This window comes from Calonectris borealis, chromosome 2 (assembly GCF_964195595.1).
Source record: "Calonectris borealis chromosome 2, bCalBor7.hap1.2, whole genome shotgun sequence".
Lineage (NCBI taxonomy): Eukaryota > Metazoa > Chordata > Aves > Procellariiformes > Procellariidae > Calonectris > Calonectris borealis.
The window spans coordinates 159,762,378-159,779,486 of record NC_134313.1 but is presented as its reverse complement, the minus strand read 5'-3'; the positions used below and the strand labels follow the sequence as shown (position 1 = coordinate 159,779,486).

At 40.5% G+C, this 17,109-nt stretch overlaps 1 protein-coding gene across 2 annotated transcripts in view; it reads right to left on the bottom strand.

Annotated features, from left to right (window-relative positions):
* Positions 1–17,109, bottom strand: part of DIP2C (disco interacting protein 2 homolog C) — a 327,128-nt gene that overhangs the window by 34,689 nt on the left and 275,330 nt on the right. For both annotated transcript variants that reach the window (XM_075144114.1, XM_075144116.1), the window contains 3 exons: positions 15,631–15,761; positions 5,582–5,750; positions 4,445–4,615 (listed from right to left, as the gene is read on the bottom strand). In XM_075144114.1, coding sequence (XP_075000215.1) covers positions 4,445–4,615; positions 5,582–5,750; positions 15,631–15,761 — 471 coding nt within the window. The remainder of the gene's footprint in view (positions 1–4,444; positions 4,616–5,581; positions 5,751–15,630; positions 15,762–17,109) is intronic.

Below are 17,109 nucleotides of genomic sequence, written 5' to 3'. Positions count from 1 at the left end.
CATACCTCTAAAAATCTAGTCCAAAATGATTACATCAAAAGAAACACAGTAAATTTGCTCTAAATTTGAGAGGAAATGAATACAAATGACAATGCATTAGTTTGCCAGTGATCCTAATCCTGAAATTAAGATTCATTTGGTAGACTAAGGCTCTTTTGTACCAAAGGGATTATCACAATGATTTCCTTTTTAAAGTACTCTTTAATAAAAGGTCAAATTCTGCTATGAAGTTTTTATACACACACACACAGAGACAGGCATACTTGTACATACACCCACCCTCCTCTTCTTTTTGGAGGGGGCAACAACAGTAAAAGCTTTTTGGAAAAATCAGGATACCTTCCCCTTGAAACACTTAAGTCTTAAATCTGTCAAGATTGGAAATGAGGTGAAGAAGGTATCAAAGATCACATCCAAGCTGTGTGAAGAATGCAGAAATCATGACCCATTTCTGGAACATACTGGAGACAATGCTAATTTCAGGAACATTGTTGACCAAGATTAAAATTCATTCTGTTCCTCAGCCCAGAAAACAGAATAGCCCACAAGCTATTCTGGAATATCACTAGCCATAAACTTCCAGACAGTTTGGAAAAAGCATTCAGTCTAATTCAGTATCCAGTCTTTGGCAGTGTCTACTACCAGATGCTTCAAAGGATGCAATCCTGTATCTTTATATTCTCTATCAAAATTACATGTTTTGCGGTGATGCTTGTAAGTAACATCTTTAGTAATTTTTCAAACCCGTTTAAAACTTGCTGAAGTACCCTTGGCTTAAATGCTTCAAAAACCATTCCACTTGGAATGGTAACATTACTAAATATACCCTGTTTTGAAATGGCTTTTCTTCATTCCACACTAGACAGTGTATAGCTTTTAATCCTATGGACTGAGATGCAACATCTTAGTAGAACTCAGTGAAGCCTGACACTAAGCTATATGATCAACCAGGCTGTTAATCACCTCATTCAAGGCTCTCATTCTGTGCTGTTCTTAAATTCACACTCAGTATCATTAATAATATTCCTTTAGAGAGTTATCCACTTTTACACTTTGATTCAATAACTCTTTCAAGAATTTCTGTAAAGAACCATCTAAGAAGCAAACTTCAGCTAAGGAGTTAACACAATCAAAAGGCAGATATACGTAGTCAAGCAAAAATCCAGCCTAACTCCATGCTGATTAGGACTTCCAGTTTCTCTGAGTGTATTCAGCTTTCCTGCACGTTTGTAGTGGGTTGACCCAGACAGCAACTAAGCACCCACCCAGCTGCTCGCTCACTCCCCTCCTGGTGGGACAGGGGAGAGAATAGGAAAAGCAAAAGTGAGAAAAACAGTAGGTCGAGATGAAGACGGTTTAATAACTGAAGGAAAGAGAAACAAACTCCAAGTGATGCAAAAGCAATCACTTACCACCTCCCACAAGCAGAACAATGCCCAGCCAGTCTCTGAGCAATGGCTACTTTGGAAGACCAACCCCCCTTTTTTAATGCTGAGCATGACATTATACGGTATAGGATGTCCCAGGACAGCTGGGGTGAGCTGTCCCGGCTGTGTCCCCTCCCAGCGTCTTGCTCTCCCCCAGCCTACTCACTGCGGGCAGTGGGGTGGTGGGGCGGTGGGCAGAGCGAGAAATGGGGAAAGCCTTGATGCTGTGCAGCACCGTTCAGCAACAGCTAAACCACTGGTGTGCTATCAACACTGTTTCAGTCACAAGACTAAAACACAGCTCCATATGGGCTGCTACGAAAAAAGTTAACTCCATCCCAGGCAGACCTGGTACAGTATAACTTCCAACGAGGCATATTTGGGCATTGAACCCGGCTTACTGCTGCTTAGTGTCATTCCCTGGTTTTATTATTTGTCCTGAACAAATGACTTATCTCGTAAGTGAAACAGCCACCATGAACAGTCCAGAGATCACTGCAAGCCTGAAATGGAGACTTCCATTAGCGGCAAGAAAATTCCGCAGCTAATCTGTCCTTGCTATCTACAGCAGCCTTCATGTCTGGTCCCTCCATGGACCAGAAGCCAGGGAAGTTCAGTTATTTTTCAGAATTAGCTCCACTACAGCTGCAGGGGGGAGCTGACGGGCCCCATCCTGATCTGTCAGGAAAGTCAGAGCAGTCGGCCATGAAGGTGTGCCATCACCTCCCTCCTTCCCCTCATCTGTAAATGACATCCCGTGGGCATGTCAAAATGGCTGAAGATACAGGAGCAAATTAGAAAACTATTGTTACCAAGTAACCAGCTCATCTCTTTCTCCTCTGTTTTCCCCTTCTACTCGAGGGAAAGCTGCCAGTGTCCCTGCTGCCCGCGGTGCCCTCCCAGCCAAGTGTTGAAGCTTGGTTGGGTTGCTGACTGGGAAAGCACACCAACCTGCACCTGCTAACTGGCCTAAACTGGTACCATCCAAATTGTGCTGCCTCAGGTGGGAGTGACTAAAGATTTCCTGGATGTTTTCTGAGTTGTCCTCTCTGCCTTGTCATCACCCAGGACTCTAGATATGGAGAAAGAAATGAAGAGGCCTGTATTCTTGCAAAGAAACATTCAGTAGAGAGATTTCAAAACCTCAGTCAGTACTTTTTGTATCGAATCCATGACAGAAATATGGGGGAAGACGCTGCTTGAGTTCATAGACGTTTCTAACCTACCAGAAGTATTTTTCTCTCAAGACTATGTATTAAGTTTCATTAGGGTAAAACTGTTTTGAAGGACTCAAGCGCTACTTTTGAGACTATAGGAGATTTTCTTAAACTTTTATTCCTGAAGAATATTTATGGCAGCAATTACAGAATGACAAACTAAAGAACTCTACCTCTGGGACACAGAATGACTTTTAACCCTGCTCAACTTTGCTTTGTCATATATTTGATAATAATAATAATTAAAGTCACCTTGGGCTGAAAGGATACTCTGCTGATAGTCAGAGAGAAAGCAGGCAGTACTGGAGATGTGGCATACCTCCTGTGTTCACGTTCTGGTAACATGCTGAACTACAAGGTCACTTTTAGCCAAGGTCTGATGAAAGCCAGGATTCTTTAGTGATGTTGAAAAGGGCAAGAGGCTAATGCAGGCATAACACACAGACATACTGTTCTGTGCTGAACCCACCACCCGTATTTGTCACATCTTTTGGATAAAATAAAAAAATCTTTACATTTACAATCAGGAAAAGAATAGCAAATGCCTTATTTATAGTGTCACTGAGAAGATCTGTTATGGCTTCTACACCTGAGCAATTATGCATGTTACAGAAATCCTTTAATGTAAACTAGGGTAACTGCCAGATTTGAAATGTGGGATGCACCATATAGAGTACAGGCAAGTTACACCGGGGAGACAGTGACTTTGAAGAGGTTAGAGACATGGGAGGTGACCAAATGGATATGGAACTTCCCAGCCAATGCAGCTGCCAATGTAGAATATCATTATTTAAAAAGATTATTAAGTCAGAAATCATATTACATCTGAGTAGGACACATAGGGCATTATTACAGGAATAATATGTGAAGTTCTGATACCAGATTTAGAAGGACAGAAAGAGATCAGGAGTCATAAAAATGAGACACAGATCAGGAAAGCATGTCTTAAGATTCTTTATCTATTTATCAAACACTAAGATGTTTATTAGAGTCATGATAGAAATGAGATTCTTTATGCCAGATTAGAAAAAATAAAATAAAAAATGGCTGAATCTAATGCCAGATAAATTTAAACTAGAAATAAGGCAAAATTAATTAAAAATTGAACACCTTATAGAAAGACAAGTTAACTTTCATCACTCGAAGTCCTGAAACATAAAATAATATACTGTAGATCGGCCTAAAACTATTTTCTCAGTGTAGTTATCATTTGGTGAAAACCTAGAGGCTATTCAGAAATTCAGACCAGACAGCTACAGTGCTCCATCTGTCCTTAAAATCATGACTCAATAAAGATTCCTGGAGAATGCAAGTTAAATCCTATATTATCCTTTCTTCTGATTAGTGGAGCGAAACAGAATGAAAGAGATGTAGCAAAATAATTTTCTATTGTAAGCAATAAACTGTGTGCAGAAAATATCTATCTAGTTAACTAAGTAATGGTTGGAATTATTTTATAAACAGAAGGAATGCATTTTGTAACATACTAAAGTAAGCACTAGAAAACTGGATTTTACATTACATGACTAAATACTATATTTGGAGTACATTCTATCACTACCATGCGCTTTTCTGAATTACTGTATTCATGGGCAGAATAAATGCTATGATTGCAACATGAGAGGGATGAATAGTTGACAAAGTAACAGAAATTTACTGCCTGTATATGCCAGAACATTAAGTACCACATGCATTTTCTTAATATGTCTATAACCAAGCAGTCAAAGGAAATACAATGAAGCTTCTTACTGAAAACCATTTTCTTAAAACAACTTTGAGCTTAAGGAGTGAAAATCTTACCTGTAAACATATTGCCAGGTTAACTCTACAGCCAAGTGATGTGCTGACAGCCCGCGGATGGAGACCAAGGTCTTTAAATAATTTTGAAAATGACTGAGTAAGAGCTATCCGAGGTCGTTCTTCAGCCACTACTACACATGTCCGTACACGTGAAAGGTCCAGTCCCCTTGCCTAAAAAGAAGTTAAAATGTAACAAAGGCCACAAATGGGCAGATTTAATGAAAAACAGTTAGTAGTACTTAAGCATGTTATGTAGGTATTATGATTCAAGAGGAACAGCGGAAAAAAGGCTAAGGTGCCAGTATAATTTCCATCTTTCCTGGTGGCCGGATGGCCAGATGACAGTCTAATAGCTGTAGAAGAGCAGACATACTTGCTTGTCATCTCGACATTAGTACATAGGAAGAGATGGGTATGCTAATGCTGAAGGGAGGGAATGCTATTTCCCAATATTAATTCAGAAAGCCAGTGAATAATAGCAAACAGGAAGCAGTGTCCAGCCTTGCAAAAACCGATTAGGAAATTATTAAGCGAGGATGGTAAAGGCTGGAGACATCATAAATATCAGTATCTCAAGATCTAATTTATTTCAGTAGTATACTGGAAATTCTAGACTATTTCAGAAATGTAACTGGCTACCTGGCTTTTAATTCTGGGGGAAAAAAAGAAGATACACACCTCCCTGCTCCCCATACAATGACGACAATCCAGTTGAAACAAGAAGGTACTTTTAAGAACGTGATTATTTAACTACAGGGGGCAAAACCAAACGAATACTTCATATAATCAGGGAATGCATAAAACATAATATACAATATAATACTCCTTGGGCCTCTTGGGCGTTTACACCTCTGTTTTCCAACACTTGCCTATCAACACAGGCTGCAACACAGATCAGAAAGCTTAGGTAAATAAAAGCCTTCCCTTGATGTTTAAAAGCCTTGTGCTCTGAAAGAGAATGACTGATATTCATATATAGCCTTTGGCATGGAATAACACGGGTTCTGTGGAAGCTGCCCTTGCCCTCTGATGATTTTCTCCTCGCTGCAGACATTCAGCACAGCCGTTCATGGCAGGGAAGGCTCTCACACACCACCGTGCAGTCGGCAGGTTGTGCAGGACGACAGAATTACTCACCTTCAGCGACTCTGTTTGCGAACCGAGTCCCTTAGTACAAAGCTCCATGACCGAATAGGAACAAAAAGTGTCTCTCACTTTGTACTGACTCACGGCAAGAAGCCACAGAGCGGGATTGGTCTCCAGTTCTGAGGGAGGAATCAAAATAGACTGGTGTCCTGAATAAACGCTGTAAAGACACAAGATTCGTTAACGCATGCTAAACGCCTGTGTCCACAGATGTTTACAAGCTACGGGGTACTAGAATATAAAGTTTATCCCAACGCTGGATGAACCATGTAATGTCTTACAGTGCTCTATAGTTTAACATGAAGTTTAACTTTGTTTTTTCCTATACCTTCAGAGTCTATGAGGAACCATGAGGAATGCAGGCAGAACATGCTCCTAAAATACTAATTTACTCAAAATGTCCATGGACTTTGCTGTTAGAACTGTACTGAAGAGAGCAAAATAGCTTGGTTATTAATGGTGCTAATAAACAGTATTATAATATCAACAAAAATTATGTGTTGCTGACAAATAATTAAGATTGAGTAATTACCATTTTGAGATACCTTGATTAAAAGAGTACTTGATTGCTTAATATGGAAATAACCTCTCTCCTGCTGAGGCAAGCAAGAGGTTTGCAATCATTTTCAAGGGCGTAAATCTGTTCCCAATTTAATAATCCTTGTGGCTTTAAATTTTTTCTTTGAAAGTTTTATGCACTTTTAAAACCCAAATATACTACATCTCTTGTTTATTGGATACCCAGTGAGCATAAGTATTGAGAAAAGACACTTATCAGGGTCCCTGAAGGAAACAATTATGTCAGAGCTAATTTCTCTGGTACCCAAGATTCTCCCCAAGGGAAAAAATATTCCCAATTTGATGTCTTTATTTCCTGTGGGTCCTATGTTGTTCACTCATCTCAGACAGGCAGATCTACCATCAATTTTACAGTCCCCCTCACATCTTAATTTGTGATTTGTAGGTATTTCAAATCAGAATGGTCATAGCATAAAACCCCCAAATCACAGAAGTTCTGAGAAAGGACCAAAAAGCCCCAGAGATTTATGATGCACATGAAAGAAATTCATCTGTGACTTGAAAACTTGAAATGCCAGCTTGGTAAAGTGGCAAATCCAAGTGCCCGAGGTAAGACACGAAATGGAACTTTATTTTCAGGAATATGAGCATCTCTGTAACATTTGACGTTAGGAAGAAGATACACACCTTTGCAATTCTTGAAGATGGGCTGCTCACGCAGCTTCCCTCCTTGGTGAGTGAGTGCCCCCACTCCTCCCAAACCCAGATGAGAGTGCTTTCAAAAGCTGTGCAATTTAGAACAAGGTTTGTGTGACCTGGATGTCTTTACTTGGTATGATAAAGGCATAAAAGGTGTACAAGTCCAGCCACAATGGCAGTTAATAATCCAAGTAGTTTAGGTCTCTGCTGGAGTATGAGCCAGAGGATGTCGTGGAATATATATGAACTACAATTCAAATAATTTCATTTATCATACAGTAAAAATTTTATCTTTGACTGCTTGTCCACATTTAAGCCACTCTTAATGATTCATGACCAGTGACTTGCCACGAAGCGATGTGTTCTCGGATACAGTTGACATAACGACTATAGCACAGGACAGTCAAATGAAGCATTATGCTTTTATGTTGCTTTTATGGAATCAGAATAAAGCATGACTGAACCTTGAGCATGTGCTTCATAACCATGTGAAAAGAGATGTTGGCAAAGTTACCCAAGCTGAAGGGAGTATGCCCTGAGTTCAGGTGACAGATCAAACCCAGCTAGGGAGTAGTAACAGTTTTTACTATAAATATTACTTCGCTCTTTCTTTCTCAGCCAATTCTGTTAAGTTTTTCAAAGACCAAAAGGTCTTAGTTCTTCGCAAAGTTAAGGTTAGGGCGCCACAAACAATCAAGGTGTGTGATCTGTCTGGTAAATAAATAATTCTTACAAATGGGAAGCTGTAACCACTCGAGTAAGAACCTGGGGTGGACTCCAATCTGTACAAGTACGGCATACAGAGGTTCAGCATCAAACCTTTCCCCCGACCCTGAACTCTAGTTGATGCAATCAGTATCAGGAGAAAAAAAAATCTGCACAATAATAAACAAGCTGCCAGGGGGTCAAATGTGGGAGAATTATTACTCAGAACCACATTAAGATCCGTTAAGTGCCACTTATTCAACTGGGCAGAACTTCCCAAAATAAAAACAAAATTAAAAGAACAAACTTTATCCCTGTACTGAAAAGTGCCCACACAAACTCCACAGTAATAAGGGAGGAAAAAGCCGCATTGCTTTCAACAGAAGAGCAGAAAATTGATTCCAAGTGCACTTTACCAGGAAGTAGTCCAAAATGGTGGAATTTGGGAATACAAATTTACACCAAAGACAAATCTTTTCCTCCTCAGCAACACTAATGAGTGGGGGTGAATTGTCTCCCTCTCTTTATCAACTTATGCTGGACAAGTAAGAAAGATACTTGTGTTTGCTCTTAACCTCCCACCAACAGCCACGCAGCGAAGCATGAGGATTTGGATGGAAAAGAACCCCAACTTCTCCAGATTGAGGGAAACAAACACTCTTATGATCAGACTTTGACTAAAAAAACCACTCTGATTAGACAGAAATAAATGAAGATGTTGCTAGTATCTTTTCTGAGTTTTCTAATCCCTCCAAAATGCTGAGGAGTTCAGAATTAAACTGCAGAGCAGCAGGAAATATCTGGTAGGAAGGAAACTCTGTGGTGCAGAACCTCAGACGTGTGCTGCTCCTGTCTATAGTACATAAACCTACAGAAAGATGATACCGTGCCTGGAAACTTGATGACCAACACGGCTTTGCTTACTGAGCTGTGGTTTAATAACCCATGCATATCATCTGATTTGCTAGAGCAGTTGATGGAGCTAGGAGAAGAACTACAAAGACATATTTCTGGGGTGAATGTGCCAGTTCCACAGTTCAAGTGGTTTACACAGCACCTGGCCACCACGATGTCGGTCATAACTTGGCTCACCTCCCTGCATCAATCTCAGAAACATTATGTAGGTAATGTTGAATCACTCCAAGCAACAAAACGTTCCTGGTAGCCACATATCCTTGCAAATTCGCAGACTTTATACTTCCATGTTAACCCCTGAGAAGCTGTACGTCACCAACGTTTTGGTGGAGAGAAGCTGAGAAAAAAATGATACTGCCTTGTATAGCTGGTTGAAACATTTCTACCACTGTTTCAAACCACTGTGAGATGTTAGAGGGTGTCTGCCTAGTATGGATGCCAACAATCAAGCAGAGGACCATGCGCTTGAACAGACTGCAGTTGTGGAAGGCAGCTTTGGAGATGCTGGATAAAACCAGATACGGTCCCAAACCTACAGGAAGTTCTGTCAATGCTGCCTCTATGTAATTCTAGGTATGGTAGAGATGTATGGTAGATACATCTAGGTACAGTACATTCTAGATATAGTAGAGTTAATCCTGAAACTGAGGCACTGAACAAATAGACAGTTCCATCTCACCTTCTTGAAACACAATAGTCATCAAGAGATGGTTACGCTGTCAGCTTTGCTATTCTCATGGTGGAAGCAACAGAATCATGGTGAACACTGTGGCATCAGGGAGATCAGATGGGATATTAGGAAAAGTTGGGGGCTTAAACATAAATTGTGGAAACTAAAATTACCATTCTGAAATTGCAACAATATACGATATATTGGAGTAGGTGCAAGAATTTAGTTATATAAATACTGGGAAGGAACTGAAGCAAGATTGTTTCTTCCACTGCTGTTGAAATCCATTGTCACAAAAGTAACTCCGTCTCCTGATACAAGTCTTGTAACAGGAGCAGACACAGTGCAGAACTGCAGAGACTATCTGACAGACCTGGACATCTGTTTATCAGTCTCCACCATTTTTAGAAAATGCAGTAGGCAAAAAAGAAGACAAAAAAGGAGAGTGACTATAGAGCATCCTTGCATCATCTTGTCCCGATGACTTCTGGGATGCAGACGCAGAGTGAAGTGCAGGGGTAGCTGAGGTGGGAGATCACCTTTTAGAAATGCTGTCTTCCTTTAGGGAAGCAATCTGGGGAAAAAAAAAGTATTCACGTGGTGGACGAAGCCTTGCATTTTGGCAGTAAGAGCCTTGTCTGCCTGCACCGAGCAAGGGCTGCCCAAGGACAGGAATACTCCAGTTAAATGCACCGGGATGTATTTTGGTATGACGGCGCCATCTGATCACACCACCGGTTCCACTGCCTGGCAGGCTGTTTTGGCAGCATATGGAGATGCCTGGAAGGACATCTTGGCAATTAACTGTTCCACGGAATCAAAGATTTACCCCATGTTGTGCTGAGGCAGATTAACAGTAAAATCTGAGGTTTTATTATAGTTCCAGAAATTTCAGCAGGGCAATAAATGCTGACAAATGGCAACTGCAATTTGGAACTGCATTCTGGCAGGCTACTGACCTGCCGCTGCCCTTGCTTCTGGCACCCTCCTCAGGTGATATGAGCTGCTTTCCCACTTAACTGCAGGAGGCAGGTAGGTACTGCTGAGTCGTATAGGTATATGCATTTTCTTTCTGCATTTCTACAGATGATATTTGGCATTTGGTGATGAGGGACAAGTATGGGAATTGGGCATTTGGTAGGGCCTGAAATAATTGAGTTGCATTGCACACAATTCAAAGTCTGTGAAAAGAGTCTGCTGGCTGAGGGAACCTGGATCGGACTAAGCAAAAGCCTTCACAATCACCTGGACCACAGCTTGTAGGAAGGAAGGTACAGGCCACAGAGCAGAGCGTTTGGGCATATGGCTGACCTAGGCTTCGTAGGACTTGGGCCAAAATAAAATTTTCAGTTCTCCTGGACGCCCATTATATGCACAAAAAAGGGGCTTTTGGAGAACAAGTAAAGGACTTCACACCACCTGCAGAGTCCAAAGATGCCCGGCTGGCATACAGTGCACTAACAGCATGACTGCACATGGTAAGCAGATAAGCAATCAGTACTGGAGAGACAGAGATATCTCACAAAGAAGTTTAACTAATGTACAGCAAAAGGGATCATTGTGTAGGGCACACAAATTTTCCCAGAAAGGAAAGGACCTCACCCATACACCTTGATAGGCTTCTAGTGCTGAGAGTAGGTGCAGTCTTTACAACTCGCACATCAGAGTACTGGGAGCCAGTGAGAGTGGTGCCATAACCCAGCACCCTGCTTTGTCCCAAGCCCTGGTGCTGGTACCCTGATCAGATACCCGTAAGTCTCTGGTAACGCTGAAATGCCAGTATTTTGTTCCCATAGTGCCTGCGCTGCCTGCTGGGACCGTGCTGTCTGCCCAGAATGAGAGCCAGAGGTGACTCGAACTTCTTGTTACTGGCACGTCCTCCAGAAGCTTTAACCTCCTCCTTTCAGAGAAGTGTTTCAGCAATCTCTGAGCCTCGCAAGGGAAGCCCAGGCTCTGGGCTGCACTTCTGACCTGATGTGTAACTTGTCCCTGGGAAGCGTGTTGACTGCTCCTGAGCACAAACACATGACCAGCAGCCCCAGCAGTAGAAATTATACTGTCTCTTGACAGAACTTGGGATGCTCAGCACCATTCCCACACAAAGTCCCTTTGTCTACATACTTCAAAGCAGGAGAGCAAGTTCTAAAAATTTTGCCACGGTTTCCTTTTTGTATTGAAGAAAAAAGAGAGACGGCCATCTTGTCCTGCATACAGACACCACAGCCTACGGTTAATTAGATGATATAGACGGCAGCGTTATTTCTGTTGGCATTGGCATTAGAGACATCCTAAGGCAGGCAGAGGCTAAACGTGTCCAGCTCAGTTCATTTCAGTACAGCTTGTATTTATAAGCCATTGCTCAGACTTGAACACCACCCAGGTGGTGCCTCAGCACCCGAGCAACTCCCCCATGTGAGGGCAGGTCCACAGAGCCGGTGGCATTAGTCTGTCAACACATTGCAGAACTTGCATACCAAGGTAAGTCAGGGCTTTCAGCTGCCCTTGAACCTCCTGGACTTGAGGCAGGTTTAACAGATCTATTGTAATGTGGAAGAAATGCAAATTGCCTCTCCCACAAATTGCCACCAGCTAAAGACTCCATGGGAAATGGGCAGTGTGTGGGCAGACGCACCTTTACATTCCTCCTGCCCCAGTTATGCACTTCGCAAAACACGAGAGATGGCTATGTTCATATCCTTCACTTCCCATGTCAGAATTATCCTTTTCTGATGTGGCGTTTAGGGTTCTTTATGCAGTCTTGCCTTTAATTTGCTATAAATGGGCTGGAAATTAGGTGAAATGGTCATGCCTGCCAGGTATCTTCAAGTCAGTCTAAAAAACCTAACAGTAAATAATGAGTCCTAGCACACAGAAGTTTTCTAAAATGCAGTTCTCATGTTAATGCTGCAATTCCTTGCTTACTTTTTGCACAGCTCCACCTGCTTGGTTACTAAGAAACCTTGCAGTCTCTTGCTGCAGAAGCTACCCAGCAGCACCACTGGGGACTTCAGCTTGAGGCTATGGAACAGAGACAGCAGGAGCAGGACAGGAGAAAGCCACTTCACTGCACCTTACCTGAAAGCCTTCCCAGGACCATTTTATAGCATTCACGCTATTTATTACGTGGCCACTGCGGACCCGAAAATTCAGTTCCTCTGGTTCAGTTTGAGTCTTACTGACTTGTACTATTACAATCTCAGTTTCTGAGAATATATATATAATTTATTTAAAATTATTAATGTGCTTAATTTTAAATTCAGCAAGGACAATTCTATATTCAAGTAGTAAAAGTAGAACTGCAATATGGGTTGGCTTAGCTGGGCTAAAATGGAGGGAAAATTCTTATTCTATTGCATCACTCAACAACTATCAATTAAATGCTCACTAATGAACTGTAGAATGCTCTATTCTGCCCCACAGTGAGCAGCATTAAGATAGGGACATCTTAATTTCAGGAAGCATTTTTGAACAATGGGATTTAGTATTGATCTTTTTTACATTGGAGGACACAACTTTTTTTTCTTTCAAAGAATGTAATAATAGATTTTAAAATGTAATGCAACGCAAGTCAGAATACTAGGATCACCCTCTCAGAATGGATAAATGAGATTATTAAAGAGAAAAACGCAAAAGTAATGTATTATTTTATTGAGTCATTAGTAAGAACCTAATGTTAAAATGTTAAAATTAGGAAGTTTGGGGTTTGTGAACTCACATGGGGCTGATGACTGCCGCCACACCCAGGACGTGCTGTTCAGTGACAAAGGTTCCAAGGAAACCCTGCTGGAGCATGCAGCCAGTTTAGTGGGAACGTGGTAAATCCCATTTTTTTTTAAATGTATTGCTCTGCTTTGCAAGGTTTCTTTTCTTTATTATTTTATACCCTTTAGGCCATAAAATAATAAATTTTTTAAAAATAAAAACTTTGCAAAACTATGCAATATATTCCAAACTTACCAAAGGGCTGGCTCCATGCTCCAGCAGCTTTCCTAAGTAGCTCTGACCTCACAGAATGGGGCATTCTGGGGCACCGCAGTGGAGCAGGCCAGCACAACGTCTAAGCACCTACAACGGGGATAAAAGGTTAGTTTTTCTTTCATTCCTCAGTCAATGCCTCCTTTGGTCTCGTTAATAAAGGGATTAAAATGCACTTGTCATTTTAACCGCACCCAGCACAGGAGGTTGCTTTCTCTTCCTGCTGGGTTCCTAAAACAAAGAGTTCCTATTTAACTCTCAAAACCCCCCAGCTGATCAAAAACTGAAGATCTAACTTCATTTCCATATGCCATTAAAAGTATTAATTTAGCTAATGGGAGTGGTGACAGACAATTATAACTTCACAGTAGAATCCTCTGAGGTAGAAATCTGGGCTGTAAAATGTTGGGGAGGATTTGGGTATGCTAAACTACAAAGAGTAAAATGCAAAGTTGCAAAGTGTTAAGTTATGAAGAGTAAGAGTCTAATAACCTCCAGAATGTATTTTTTGCTATCACATCAAATAATAATAATTTCTAAAATAGTAATGAAATGGAAATTAAGTTTGTAAGTAGAATTAATGAAGCTATATCTGATGTCAGCTTGCTCTAAATGACAGTCGCAATTCAAGCAGCCTGCAATTTTTCTGGTTTTATAGGAACAGGAGATCAATGGCAAAGAAGAGACTGCCACGATGGTTCATAAGATTAGGGCGTTGCTGGCCTGATCTCAATTCCTTCAACTCCCTCGTTTCCTTTCTCTTCTTTGAAAATGGTATAAAATTTTCTATTCCTTCTATAAGCTACAGAGGGGCACAGACCTTGATTGCTTTCTCCCAAAGGCTTGCTGGCTTATTCACACGCCAGTCATAAACAATCTTCTCCTCCTAAAGGCTGAATACTATCAGTATTGGGAAGGACCTAAGGGCAGCAAATGCTTATTTGTTGCAAATATGGTTCTGGAAGAAACAAAAATTTCTGTATTCAGAGAGTCACGGGCACCACAAATTACTTCGGTTTTGGACAGGTCAACATTTATCTGTATTTTACAGCTCTATCATGATGTTATTCTTGGATAGAATAACATCATAGAAGTTATTCTTGGATGCTCTGCGTCCCAACGTTATCCCAGACAGTAACACGCTCCTTAGCTGAACTCTCCTATGGTGCTCTACAGTCCTTCCCTGGTCTCACTGAATGCATCACGGCAGATTTGGCTTAGCCCCCAGCAGAGCGAAGGCCTAACAGTGTTGACATCAGAGCATGCTGGAACACGTAAGTCCATATAAGAAATATTCAACTGACTTAAAAAAGCAACATTTTAAGAATTTAACTTAAACAGAGTGATTTAATTAAAATCTCAAAATTTCTGAAAGGTTTTCTGAGTTTTTTTGCAGCCTCAATATTTTTATTTTTGTGTTGGGGAAATACGACGTTGGAAAAAAAAAAGATTTTTCAAAACAAAGAAATCTCTAATCCCTATGTAAAATCTGAAATAATTTTAGAGCAAGTATAGTTTAAATCAAGAAAGACTGGTCAAGAATGAATAAGATAATACAGTTAATCTTTGGCTCATTTAATATTTAATAACAAATATTTTAAAAGGGCAACAAAACAAGCCAATAGCCTACTTTTAAATAAACGATACTTGCTGAAAACAAATTGTTGCAGTAATTATAAAATATAGTTTCCTTCAGGTATTTTGGGAATCGGTAAAAAGTTTATCCAGAGTATTTTTATTGCCTTGAGTTATCTTCATTTTAGTAACTAAGAATAGCAGTACTGCTAACACCAAAGAACTTCGTATGGGGGGAGCGAAGATGTTGGACTACTGGGACTCTAAGATGTCTTCATAAAAATGTGCTCCATTAACACTCCCATAGCTCTTCGCCTTTGCCTCTGCATCAACCCTGCTAACTTAAAAAAAAAAAAAAAAAAAGAAAAAAAATCGATGGAACTGCTTTCAGTGCTGAACTGTAACTTCCCTGGAGTATAGAGACTGACAGAACTGTTAAATTTCTAAACTTGTTAACAAAAAAAGCTGATTCATATTTCACTAGAAATGTTTTTTTCTGATACCTTTGCTACTGCCATAGAAGTGTCCTTCTGCAGGAAAACACACTTCCATGACTCTGCAAAAATCACATCCGTAAGTCCCACAAATGAGTAAGTCCCTGATATCTACTCATGCTTTCAGATTAGAGAATGAAAGAGAACACCAGGAAACCACTTCCTTAAGTTAATATTGGTAGAGCGCTGCCTTCATCAAATAAAACTAGCCAGACACTGCAGAGACAGCAGTAAAACAGCAGGAGGACAATGAGCAGCCGTGTTGATGCTCTGCACTCCTAAGTCTAAATACCTACGGCCATGCTCAGCTCAAACAAAGCGTATTCTCCGTATAGCACTCTCCATATAGCTTCCAGCAATTCCAATTGCCTATGTCAGTCCCAGAGGTATTGTCTGTTCTTCCTATCCTTTTATCACGCACATCATCCGGTTTGTTATGTTATAGTACAACAGAAACGGTACTTTAAAAGGTTGAGGAGAAACCTCACCTGCAGAGGCACCAGAGGACAAACCCAAGTCCACAGTAGGGGTCCAAGCAGATAGCAACTTCTCTGGAGGGATAAAGCTCACACTGCAGCTTAATAGAACGACAAAAGGCACTAGTGGCTGCATGAGACATCTGAAAGACAACAACAAAATAATTAAAATGATCAACTATGTCATTTGGAAGGCTCATTCCCAAACCGCACCAAGTGCGTAAATCAGTTACAGGATAACGAAAACAAATAAATACTGACTTTCTGCTCCGTGTAAACACACATGTAATTTATATCTAAGAAAACATAATTTTCCTTCAAGAGGGCATCCAAATAACCGTGAAAGGGGAGGAGAGACAGAATGAATGATAAGTTTGAAGTAATTTAGAGAGAAAGCTGTGAGTGGTTTAAAGATGTGCTCCAAGCTGTATGCAAAGCTAATGATAACAAGCTAAACTTTCCGGAAGAACAAAGGAATGAATGACCGCAGGATCTGAATGTTATTTGAAGTATTTTGTTGATCATCAGTAACATATTTCTAAGTACATATTTCTTAATACAATAAATAAAAAATGCAAATGCACTTTTTAAATTGAAGAGGATTTTGCATGCAAAATGGTACTAAGGACCTAATCATTCGGCGATAAAAATCCCCAATAAACTTAGTAAAGGTTCTGTGAAATGTCTTCACGTTATCCAGCTCCTAATTGAGAAACAGGCTCTTAAAAATCTTGGTAAGAAAGCTCTCAGAGATAAAACAAGCAGAAACTAGAAACAAAAAACCTGCTCAAAAGGAAATTCTGATTTTTTTTTCTAGTGTTAGGATGTTTCCCACACTCACCCACCCTGGCTTAGAAGTTCTAACTAGAGTGGGAATAGAATTACATCTTTTAATCTTTGCCCTCTGTTAATATCAAGAAAGATATCCATGTTAGAAAGACAGCCTGGATAGGATTTAACTCATCTAACCTTTGATCCCTGCCACATACTGAGCTAGTTGCCTTATATACTGTTAGAGTCAGTGGAGGGGAACAGGCACTTGGAAGGTAAAATTTATTTGATCTTAAGGTAAACAGGGGAATAAAGCTCCAGAAATGACTTTTTCTCCATTGCCAATGAAGCCATAACTGAGGCTGGACATGTTCCAAGTCATGCAAAAAGACCAGCTCAAAATAGGTGTCCACACAGTGATCATCTGCAGTTCGCAGAGATTAATTCTACTCTAGCTGAATCAAGACCACTGTTTCACACAGGATTAAACTGAACTCTGTAGGGCAAGAACTGGTGTTACTCTGTGAATTTTCACACCATACTGGGTGCAAGTTCGTGAAAAAGTTGAGAGTAAATATAAGTGGAATCTACTACTTCCAAAGTGATTACAAAACATTTGTCAACTTTTGAGAAGCCACGTAAGTTGTTTAGCCATTTTTTTGATTTAGCACCACTGCATTATGAATATAAGCTTTGTGACCTCTTATGATCCTTTTATAA